Source organism: Mycteria americana, chromosome 5, assembly GCF_035582795.1.
Source record: "Mycteria americana isolate JAX WOST 10 ecotype Jacksonville Zoo and Gardens chromosome 5, USCA_MyAme_1.0, whole genome shotgun sequence".
Lineage (NCBI taxonomy): Eukaryota > Metazoa > Chordata > Aves > Ciconiiformes > Ciconiidae > Mycteria > Mycteria americana.
In genome coordinates this window covers 45,419,236-45,431,577 of record NC_134369.1, presented here as the reverse complement: position 1 = coordinate 45,431,577, position 12,342 = coordinate 45,419,236, and the positions used below count along the sequence as shown (strand labels likewise).

General features: G+C 39.6%; 1 protein-coding gene across 2 annotated transcripts in view; it reads right to left on the bottom strand.

Moving 5' to 3' along the window:
* Window positions 1-766: 766 nt before the first annotated feature.
* LOC142410489 (signal recognition particle subunit SRP54) overlaps window positions 767-12,342 on the bottom strand; it is a 34,591-nt gene continuing 23,015 nt past the window's right edge. The window contains exons 2-5 of one of the 2 annotated variants that reach the window (XM_075503147.1): window positions 10,672-10,848; window positions 4,191-4,257; window positions 2,384-2,481; window positions 767-1,543 (exon numbers count right to left, since the gene is read on the bottom strand). In XM_075503147.1, coding sequence (XP_075359262.1) covers window positions 1,331-1,543; window positions 2,384-2,481; window positions 4,191-4,257; window positions 10,672-10,848 — 555 coding nt within the window. In that variant the 3' untranslated portion in view covers window positions 767-1,330. The remainder of the gene's footprint in view (window positions 1,544-2,383; window positions 2,482-4,190; window positions 4,258-10,671; window positions 10,849-12,342) is intronic. The other variant, XM_075503148.1, reaches the window with a different exon arrangement.

Genomic DNA, 12,342 nt, shown 5'->3' with positions numbered 1-12,342 from the left:
AATTTCACTGAAGACTTTTTTTAAAAATTTTTTTTAAAAGTCTCAAGGACAGAAGTAATGTTTCATGTGGTAACTAGTGCATGTTCTCTGCTCCTTTATCTACAATAATTCTCTACAGAGAGTGACTGGGGCACTGGCATCTGATTGTCGCAAAGTAAATCATTCACCTTTTACAAGCTACAAGTAGAACGACAGTCATCACAGTAAAATAGCCTTAATTGGTATTTGTGGCTATTTAAAAGCTCTGGAGCTATGTGTATTTCACTTAGACAAAAATAAAAATTACTGTTGTTGCAGTATTGCAACAAAGTGTTTTGTTTATTTAAGAAAAATGAGGAATCATAATTTTGGTTTTGTGATTTCTAGTTATTTATGTATTCTGTGCTAGAGGGGGGAAAACATCTGCAATGGCACATCCCTTACTGGTAATTTAACATTAAACACATAGTCTGTTTAGGTTAATCACATACACTGACTCAGGTACTCTATGTCCAAAAAAGTTTTCATACACAGTGTCCAGTGCATTCAGTATAATTTAGCAAGACTTTAGTTTATTTCCCAGGACCATTCGGAGCATGTGAAGTATTCAAGCAGGTGGGTCTCTTAATTCTTGGACTTGGAGTGAGAACATCGTATGCTGTTAGCTCTGCACTTTGCTACAGCACTGAATGGAGCAGCTGAGCACTATTAGCCTCCAAGAGTGCTGGTACTTGTTAGTAAGTTCTTAAGGGTGTTTACAGCCTCCTTTAAAGTTTTTTTTATAATAAAGACAGTCAGTGGACCCTTTAATCTAATTAACATTAAATCTAGCATCTTTTGTGTTAAACAACAACAGAAAAAAAATACATGCATACAACAGTGACAATAAATAGGGGAAATCAGACACTATTATAATGACTTGTGAGTTACAGGATATTGATTCCTATTAATCTAGTCATAGAGAGCCAAGTTGCAAACAATGTGCAAATCAGAAATAGGTGTATAGAAGTAGGAAACAGCACTGCATCTGCAATCCACAGGTGTTAGAGACACAGCAATTCAAAGAAAAGACATTTTTACTTGCTTTACACGGAAATTAGCCCACACATTCAATTTCAGACCAAATGTTTGTAGTGCAATTTTCATTTTAACTGAAGTGCCAATTTGGCAGAATGCCTCAGCCTTTATTAGGCAGACAGACTGAACAGACAGCGCCTAGCTCTCTCCTGATCAATACGAATGCTAGAAGTTGTATTTCACTGAACAAGTATAATCCTATTTTTCCTGCTTCTTATAGCCAGATTGTGACACCTGACACTTCCTATTTCCTACATTATACAGAGCTTTACACTTAAGGAGGGACAGGAACTACCTCTTCTTTATTTTCCCCGACAGACTGGCAATCTCCCTCATTTTCAAAGTTTACATTCACAAATGAAGTGCATGCTGTTGCTTCAGGCTGGTCTGTCTGGACAGGAGCTTCAGCTTGTGGCTTGTTCTGCTGTTCCTGATGCTGTCTCTCTGCTTGTTCTGACATCTTGTTTTCCTGTTCCTCCTCTTCCTCCTAAAAATAGATAACCAGGTTTGTAAGCTACTGTTTACTATTTACCACTTACTTACATTCACTTTTAAGTCTTTCCATAAGAACATACCAGTTCCTATTACAAGGCAAGGACACTTGTTCCACTAGAAAACGGTCACTAGTTGATCATAAGATGAGGTATATTCCAGAATTCCCGTTAGGGGAAAAAAAAAATCGCCAAAACTGAACAATTAAACTGTGTTAAATAAACACAGAAAAAAATGTACATGTCTAGATAAGCAGTTTTTAGTCCATAGCAATAGTGATAGGTCTACCTTCTCTAAAGCTTTTTCAGCTCTTAATGATAAAGAGCTATCAAAAATTAAAAATAAGCAGCAAAGCTTTAAATACATTTCCCATCTCTTCCAAATGAAGATTATTAAGGTCTCTTTGCATAAAGCATTGGCCACCCATCAGTCATTTCCAGTTATGGTTTAGAACAAATGGTAACATCATGTTCAATTTACCCTTGACACTTCATTGAACAAGGTTTAGAGTTGGAAAGCATATTCCTAGCAGACGCCTCTTTACAGTGTCCAGTGACTGCTCCATCCAGCTTTCTCACGCTGTTGACTTTAAAATGGATCGTACAAGAGAAGCAAATAGAGCTGTGGTCAGGACCCAGCCAGTTCTAAGACTGATGAGCTGGTGAGAAAAGGCTGATGGATAACCAAGCACTAATCATGTGTCCAATGAAAACCGCAGGCAAGCTGAAATAGAGGTTCTAAAACTTCACTTTAATGCTGGAATACAAATTTCAATTTTTTTAAAATACCAGGGAAGGCAAGTTGGGAGAAAAAGAACCCTCTCTCACACACATACCTCTCTCTTCATTCTGTAATACTCATCAATGGCATATTGGTATTTTGGTGTGCTTATCCCCAGAACAGATGCAATCTTTTCCCCAAGGAAATCACATACTAAAAAATAAGAGGGGTTTACATACGATTAGTATCTAGAAGAAAATTCTTAAGCACAGTTTTATTTTAAAAGGTATCATCATCTTTCCTGAATGGTTTGCCATAGTCCTACTTCACTCAAAAGACAAAATCAAAATCTGCTACATCTACTTACATGTAATTATTAGCTCAAGATACTAGTAATTGCTTTTTAAGATAAAGAATCAAGAAAAGGAGAAGAACATGGACATCAGTGAAAACCTAGATGGTGGTAGTGTTTGAATTATACTAGTTTTAGCTTTGGATCTAGGTTTGTTTTGCTAGGGGATCAGTTAAAGGATAAGCCTTTAACTGAACTTTAACTGAAAATTAAGGTTAGACAAAAATACATGGCTACCAACTGTATTGGCACTTCAGTCTAATGGTACCAGCAAACTAGAGAGTTATTTATTGATACATGCATACTTCAACTCAGTAGCAGTTTTAACAATGTTCTGTGTTGCATACTAATGGATTCATAAAATATTTAGGTTTCAGCTGTCTCAATTTTCAAGCCAGAGGCTACATGCAGCACTACTTTGCTAGAACAGGTAGCGCACAGTCTGAAGTATGGAACACGTGGGTTTGTGTCAGTCAGTCTCTTTACCACGATGATGGCTACAGCACTGCTGCTTCAGCAAAGGCAAGCAAGAAGTCAATTATGTTGCACTTCAAATTGCAAATCTGCCCCAAGGATGCAAATGAGTTAGTCATCTTCAGGGAAAACAAGTCAGAAGTTAGCAATTGAATGGTTCAATGAATATTCACAATAACTAGTTTTATAGATATCCTGGCATCCAGAGCTCTGTGCAAAAGACCAGTTCAAATTACAGATGTAAGAGGCAAAACTGAAGTGGGAAGAAGGAAGTACTAATTCCAAATTCATAAAAGACTTCTGAAAAAAAAGAAAGCAGTATCTACCTTTGTGTATGAAGAACAGATATGACAAGGAATAGAATTACACTGTACATTACAGAAAAAGTGTTTCTAAAAATAAGGATAAGTTAATTTATAGAGTAGAATGCCAATAGTTTTAAAAAGTATTCAAAATGAGGTGTACAATGACAGAAACTCCACAATATTTGTCAAAAAACCAATAAAGATACTTTACACCTTGGGAAGAACACAGACTAGGACAAGCATTTTTAGAACTTCACAAAATTTTATGAAGTCCACAGGTCAAATAAACTTCTGTGCAGTGAGTTTAAGACACTTAACAATAGTCTTATTTTTGTTTATTTTGTAAACTCAGAAGTCCATTGTAAAGCAGAAGACTAGATGTGTTCTTGGGATAATTTCTAGTTGTCTTCTTCGTAAAAACTGTCAGTTTAGTTACTCCAATCAGCATTCTTTTCAGATAACATCACACAAAACGGTTCCATATGAAACCCAATAGAAAGCTGATGCACTCCCTTGCCAACATCACCCTATCTCCATATGGGGAAAAAGGGGGGAAAAAGTGTTCAGCAAAAGGGCATTTGCTGTTTGTTCTTCCATTCAAGAGTTGCTGATTTAAAGTAAAAAAGAAAAAAAGTGCCTAAGGCAAGAGAGTACATCTCCACAGATTAAAACACGGGTTCATTCATACTTTGGAAAAAATGGCCAGTAGTTCACGAAGATGATTTACAGTCTGTCAAAGCAACTTTCAATGTTCCGTTACTGGCTTACCCAAGAATTAAATAAAGCAATACCTGATAAGGTTGATGTGGCAACTCGCAGCATGTGAAACCACAAGTAGGGCCCCCATGTGAGCGTTGTCTGTAAGAACAAGAGTAGTATGAATACATATAGCTGTATGTTCATGGCACATAATTATACATACAAAAGCTCAAACAGATTGAGAAGAAAGATCTGCAATGTTTCCTGTTTGCCAGCTACCACAATATTTTTGCTTTAAAATAAGTCTAGACCAGACATACATGAAGCAAGATATCACCGTAAGATATAAATATGACCACGTTTACATCTGGGCACATTTGTTTCACTGGTTTTTGTTTCCCACTCCCAGACTTGGGAAATGACAGGCATCCAACTAAATGCCAAGGTAACTCCCATAACTAGAAAGACCTTTCCATAATGTGCTGAATTCCACCAGGCTGAGAAGCAGGTTAACTGAGTAGTCTCTCATTACAATAATGAGAGAACTGCAAAAGACTGTCTAAAAGCAAACCAAACCTTCAAAGTGGTCCCTAAGCAAGAGGCTGCTTCCAAGTATTTACAACCAGATACGAATTATCATTTGGAATTGCACCTGAAGAACAAAACCAGGAACAATGAGGGAGGGAGAGAGTTACCACAGCCCTCCGAGGGAGCAATGGACAGGCTGACAAGTAAAGGGCCTGGGCTGATGTGAACAAGGAACACAAAATGAACAAAACAGGGCTCAAGTGGGGTCACCTCAAGCATCTGCATGTAAGTGAGAAAGTCTCTCCGAAGTGCCCGCACACTAAGGCACGCAGCGTGGGAAGTACACACGAGATCTGTGTGCAGCTGCAGGGCTGGGATCTTGTTGGGATCCCAGAGATGTGGTGGATGGCTGGCACGACTGGAGTGCTGCAGTGGAGGGATACAGACTCTTTAGGAAGGACTGGCCGGGAAGACGAGGAGGGGGAGTTGCCCTTTACGCGACTATGGTGTATTCACTGCCACAGAGGAAGTACTGCAGCCTCCAGACAAATTGAGAGACTTCCACACAGGACCTTAAAGAAAATTTAGAAATTAATGGGCATACAGAGGCTATCCTCTTCACTAAGGAAAGAGGCTGTATCTCTTTTTTTAAAAAAATAAACCAAACAACAAGGCATGTAATAAAAAGGAGAAGGGGAAAAGCAGATTCCAATCTAATGGCTGTAGGCTTTCACTTTTGTGAAAAGGAAAACTCAAATTTCATAGTGAACTAAAACATGTTTATAGTTAGCAGTCTATTGTATTCAGGCAAACTCTTTGTTATGTACTTCCCCCCAGTGAAGATCTCTGTAGAGGTACTTCCCCTGTGGAAAGTAGCAATTAAAAGTGTCAGGTTTTATTAAACGAAACCCATTAGCTCCACTCAGTTACATATGTATTTATAACTTATTGCTAAAAACTGTTTGATAGTAACCATTTTCTGTGCTCTTATTTAATAGGTATCTGTACAGGACAACCAATATTACTGTAAATAATACAGCTACAGAGAGTAGTTGGTATAGCCTCAGTATGCACGTACACAAGCTACTAGACTTCAGTGCTTTCCAAGCATAGCCTCTACAAATCAGTGCAGCAAGAAATCGTCTGTCAAGCCAGAAACTCAAGTTGGGCAGGCTGAAAAAAGCCAGATGCTATATATTTTTGGCAGTGGGTATGGAAAATGTCCTGCCAAGGTAAAAGCGTAAGCAAAACCAGCTGCTCTCCTGCTTGCACAAAAGCACCTCCAGCTTGCTGATTACACGCTCAGTTGGCAGACAGGCTAGCAACAATCATTTCGGAGTTCGTTCAGTTGAAGAAGTCAAGAAACGTGCTGGAAAAGCTTGTTGCCACAGGTGCAACTAATGGCATTGACAAGGCTCTGTACAATCCTTCATAATGAGGTGACAAGGTTAAAAAGCATTCACACAGTGCGCAGGACAAACAAGGGCCTGCTGTGTGGCTGTAAGCAAGATGCTACAAGAGCCCCCTTAACATTAAAGAGTGAAAAGACAAGCTGAACTTCCATGTGGCAGAAGGAACTCAGACACGGAATATTCTAACATGTTTGTGGTAACACAAATGTAGGGAGCATGTGAGGCCTGGTGGACACAGAGGTTCTGTCTATTTCTACTGTTCCCCCACCATAATTAAAAACCAGTTTGGTATATTTAGGAGCACTTCTAAGTTCAGCTTCATGGAAACCTCTGCTTTCTGACAAAGCCCAACCGGACACTTCTTCACCCCCACCAAGAAAGGCTTTGCCAGTCCCCTCAATTTAAACAAGGAACATTCTTTCAAGTGTCTCAAAAGGCAATATAAAACCATGAGAGAAGCTACTTCACTCAAATTCAACAGGAGAAAGGAGATAGCTTGGAGAGTAAACCACCAAGAACAACCAGGAACAAGGGAACACATCCAAGGAATAATCCTCTCCCCCCCCTTACTTCCTCAGGGGAAGTTTGGGTGGTTTCCCAGAGCACCTCGCAGATCGAAGCAGGAATGGTGAATGTGAGGTGAGAAGAGGTACTGGAGAAAACCTGAACCGTCCAGGTGATATGAACAGGACTGTTAGGGAATGGCTCGGCACAAACTAATCCTACTCCGTGCAGAAGCTTTGGAAGACAAACACCATCACTCCAAACCTTCCCCCCTTCCTTCTTCTTCCCCAGCTTTATATGCTGAGCATGACATCGTATGGTATGGAATAGCCCTGTGGCCAGTTTGGATCAACCATCTTGGCTGTGTCCCCTCCCAACTTCTTCTGCACCTGGCAGAGCATGGGAAGCTGAAAAGTCTTTGACTAGTGCAAACATTATTTAACAACAACTAAAACATCAGTGTGTTATCAACACTGTTTTCAGCACAAACCCAAAACATAGCCCCATACTAGCTACTATAAAGAAAATTAACTCCATCCCAGCCAAAACCAGCACAAAGGTTAATAAAATTAAATCTCTTCCAGAGCTTGGTTGCAGAGATGTTCTCAGGATGAATTCTAAGGTTATCACCAACAGTTATATTGCTTACAGTTGCTCTGCAAAGACTTACACTCCACTTTCTGCCTACTCATGTAACAGGTGAATGCAACAAAGAGTTTATAGCGAGTGGCCCTCCAGGGATAAACAGAAAGATTATATTCTAGAACAGGTTAGAGAAATTTAATTACCATAAAATAAAGTTTTAGTGGACAGAAGCAAAAGGAGATTTACATATAAAGTGTAAGCATCTAAATTTTAGGACAGAATAGCAGATTCTGTTAAAATTAAAGCATTTATGTTATTTAAGCATTCGAATTTTAGTCTGAGAACACTCAGATAATACTGAATGCTATTATCTAAAAAATCCAGAGAAAAATTTATTAAGCATACCCTGTGTTCTGGATTCAACTCATTCTTAAAAAAAAAACCACAAACCAAATCAAAACACAACAGAATGGACACCCCAGTCCAAGAATGTTAATGAATTGAGTGCTGACCTATAGAAGTACCAGAATCGTTGTTTCAAAGCAAAATTTAAGACCCAGTTCTCTTTTTGAGAATTTTTGTTATGAGTGGCAGCAGTCTATCACACTGAGCGCTTTGGTTATCATATTACCAGGATATATACATGTTACTTTGCTTAGTAAGAAAGACATTGTCATTGTCTGTGTCACTCTAAAACACAATTAAACCAAGGTAGTTACTGAAGACGTTTCTTTACAACACAGCAAAATATTTGTTTCCCTTAAACTCATTCAGAAGCTGCCAGGATGCCAATACCAGCTGAGCTTTGAAATTTCATGATGCAAAGTTTCTATTCAAAATATTAAATGTGCTTTTTCTAAAAATAAATTGGACCAGAAACAGCTATTACTTGCAACATACTTTTTCGTATCCCAACTGAGATAACAAGTTTTAGACATGCTGGTCTCAGCAAACTGACTATTTAATTGCTTTTATAGAAATCTTACAATAAAAACATTTTTAAGGCAGCTGTTGGCTAAAACATCAAAGCTCAGCTTGGACTAACGTTTCTTCAATTGACTGGCTCAGCTGGGATACACGAAGCATGCAGCAGATAAGGTAAACTTCACTTAACGGCCACCCTTGGTCTAATCAAGTTTATTCTGTCAAGGTAAAAAGCAATGCATAATAAGGCATATTGTGCTCCACAATAAACTACTCTGGTTTGGAGGGTCCTTTTATTAAAAAGTGTAATAAAAATTAAGGTTTGCATAAACTATAAAAGGAGAATAAAGCAATCTTAACTGTGCCATACAATACATTTTTTGGTATTCCGAAAAAAAAGCCGTATTAGGAAAGCAGGAGAACGATCATACAGCATTCCCGGCTGTTGTGCACGTTTGAGGGCTCTTTAGTTAAGTGTCCATTTGTACAGCAGTGTGCACGTCTCTGGCCTCACAACACATACATCAAGGCTCCCAAGCCTTCCATCATTGCCCCACAGTGGAACTCTTCTACTGAGAGGAAATGGCACAAAAAATTATACAGATCTGGTCCCCTGCTAATTATAGTTGGGAAAAAATCTCTTACACATCCATGGATATCTGACATGACCTGCATAGTGGGGAACAGATCTGTCTCTGAAGATACCTGAACATAACCATAATATTCAGCAAGTTTCACAGTTCTTGCATTTCTTCAAGTAGATCCTTAGGGAGGAAAAAATACCCCAACACCCAGGAAGACAGCTTAACATCTACTCATTGTTTGTGAGTACAATACATTTATTTTCAATCTATAAACTTCAGGTGTATTTTATACTGATGATATCCTACCTGCTCGCAGGCTAATGTTACTTTTTGTTGTATACAAGAACTGCCTAGCAAGAAAGAGATAGCGGTATCATCAATCCATCCAAGATGAAATGCAGCAGCTTCACCTGTGAATCACTAGGAACCCCAATCCAAGCTGAATTCCCACAGCCTCATTGCAGCTCCGTCCTCAAACCACTTTTTTTTTTCTTCAAGATAAATTCATTTTACAGAGGGGGAAAAGAGAACTGATTGACAGTCCTTCCCAAAGCAAACCCCCGCATGGTTCACCATTTCTGCAGAAGAGAATGAGCAGAAAGTCAAAGTCTTCACGGCAGTCCCTTCAACAAAGCCAAGCTCTCCCAGGATGGATATGCATATAAATATATAAAGGGCCTACCACTGTACAGTAAATAGAGAGCTTCAACCACAACTTTTCTTAATCACGGATTCCCAAACCATGGTGCAGAAGTCATTTCAACAGCAATGTCAAGTAGAAAACAGGGCACCTGTCAAGTAGAAAACGGTTTCCGTGCATGCAAAGACTCTTATCTGAAGCGTGGGAACAAGCAGCTCTACACTGGCATCTGCCTCCAGCGTGCAACTGGGCAGGACTAGCTGCTGCACAAAGCAACGACTGCCGGCTGCCTGACCGCACTCCAGCACATCAGGAAGGACCCAGCCAATTTCAGAGTCTCCACCTCTAGCTCAGCACAGGCAACCAAGCCTAGAGAGGGCCAGGAAGGGAGCCCCGCCAGCAGGCAGGGAATAGGACTGCAGACCCAATTTGTAGGGGTAAGAATTGTTGTAGGAGGGTAGAGAAAAGAGGTGGTTGGGACGCCAGTTCGTTGGGGTGCCATAAAAGAAACGGGAGACTGGGGATGTGGAGACGTGAAGAGATGGATGCGGATCTTCTCTGGGACTGACTGCCAGAGGGCAGGGAGCTGCTGCCATCAGTGCTGGCATGCACAGCTGCAAGCTTTGCAAGTACACTATCACTACAAAATAGTTTGTGAGACACACCAACAGAATAAAACAGATTACATATTTCATTTTACCTCCAAGTATAGATCCAGAATCATTGACAAAAAGGAAAACATATTTTAGCAGCTACAATACACACTACTGGAGACAGCTTTAAGGGTTGAAATTCCACTGGAATTTGGACCAGTAAGTGGAGACTCCATTGACAGGTCGAGCAACATCTCAGCGACTTACGAGACAGATGAACGTTACATACAAAAACTAAGCAGGTCCTTTAAAACCTGGTTTTGATACATCATGAATTACACCAGTTTTCCTTTATTTCTGCAAGTCATCTGTTTCTTTCCCTTCTATACTCTTTTAATTATATCAAATTGCTGGTATGGTAACACTAAATTACATGTTCAACTCTCCACTGTCACCAAACATAAGGAAACAAATGCCTTCCCTGCACATTTTTTTCAGCAACAGTACAAATCAAGGAGACACCAAGCAAATATTATTAGAGAGGGAAATGCTGGAGAGGACAGAATAGGACTGTGAAGAAATTAAACCCATTTCCAATTAATAGGGCTGCTTCAGTGGAGGACTCCAGGACAAAACTTCTCAGGAATACTTCTCACAGATTTCTCAAACCCTAGAGCCAATCAAACTAAGGAAATCTTTAATACTAAATACTAAACCAGATTTGTGACACAAAAATGAAAGTATAAAATGTGGGTAGTTACTCAGTAAACCAGAAGTAGCAATTTATCAAGTAAAATACCTACGGGATCTACAGGTGGCAACAGGTCTTTTTTCTCTTGTTCATCTTCCTCTTCATCTGTGCTATATTCTTCCATTGTTTCTCCACTTGCAAAATGAATAACCCTCCTTGGAATTTTCTTCTTCTTTCCTATGACACCCAGCTCCACATTCTCAAAGCCTCTATCTCCATTTGCAAGTTGCTATAAAGAAGAAAAAAAAAAATCTTTATCTCAAGTACATGCTTCTGGAACTGGAGAAGTTCCCCCTTAAAAAACTTCATGAGATATTTAAAATATTCGGATTGATCAGCGTATACAATGGACATTTGCAAGAGCTTGGCTGAAGGTAAAAGGTAAGACTGAAACATTATCGTTTGCAGATACGTAAAAACTGATCTCTTCACTACAAATAACAAAACGGTACGTGCCTTCACTTCAGCATGGACAGGTGGTATTAAAAACATCTATTCCGAAGGAGCACTGTGTTACGTATGAGTTTCTTAACAGGACACTTTTCTTTAAATAATTTGATGACCACGTAAGTGTTAATATTTAAAAGTATCGTTGGCTTTGGAATGAGTATCTAGTGAAATTAATCACGTAGTTCATAGGCTGTAGCCACCTTTTTGCAAGTTTAGACAGACACCTCTGGCACAAAAGAGAACTGAATGAAGGGTAACTAAGCAGCCAGGCTCAAGCTTTAAAAAGACACATCAAGGAATCTGCCTCTGTGGGCTTTCATCAGCAATCACGATTAGTACAAGGGACCATGCTAAAAGAACAACACTTAGTTTTGTGGCTAAGGACATATAAAAAGGCAAGTACAATGTCTGTTTTTGTTCTTCCAGCTGCTGAATACTACAATGCAGTCTTTGGGTCACAAGCATTAAAAAAATTTACTTCTAGTTCAAAGACCAATCAATAATTCTTTAGGCTAGTAACTCCTGTGGCCAGAGAATTTTAGTAAGGTTTGGTATTGCATCTATCAGAACAGAGCCTTCACCTTGGTACAGCTTTTAGATATTATTGTATCACACGCATAAAACTGTTTTGAAAACACTTCTGTCATGCAGAGAAGGACACAGAAGTTAGGAAATGCCAGCCACATGTTTTTAATCTACCACAGAGGTTTTTAAAAACGCATGAGCTCATGTAACTTAAAACCATATCATAAGGAATGAGATATGTGTATGTGTACACAGAATTCAGGTTGCATAAAATGGGCACGTTCCAATTTTCGACTTCTTGTCAGTGCAACCTTAATTGTCTCCACAGAGACAATCCAAAATTATTTCTAAAAATACATATTTTATCACATAGTTGTAAGACACCCCATAATCACTGCAAGCACAGCATCACCGTTCCCATCTCTTATGCTAGATTACATAAATTAGCTTTACAATGCAAACAGGCTCGGTTAGCTGGGAAAGCCAGTGGGCATGGTAGAGAGGGGCAGGAGGGGGCCGTGGGGAGCAGCACAGCTTCCTTCATTCCAGGCACAGATTTTTCTCGTGCCCACAGAGAAGAGGGAGGGAGGGAAGGTAAAGACCACGTGCCGAGCTCTACAGTGTGGAGAGGGAGCGCACACATTCATCGTCTCTCCCAGCCCTTGTACCACCGCTTCTCAAAACTGCAAGTCATTTCAGCTTCCTCTAGCATTTCTTTAGCTACCATGGCACTTCTCAGACGTTTTCC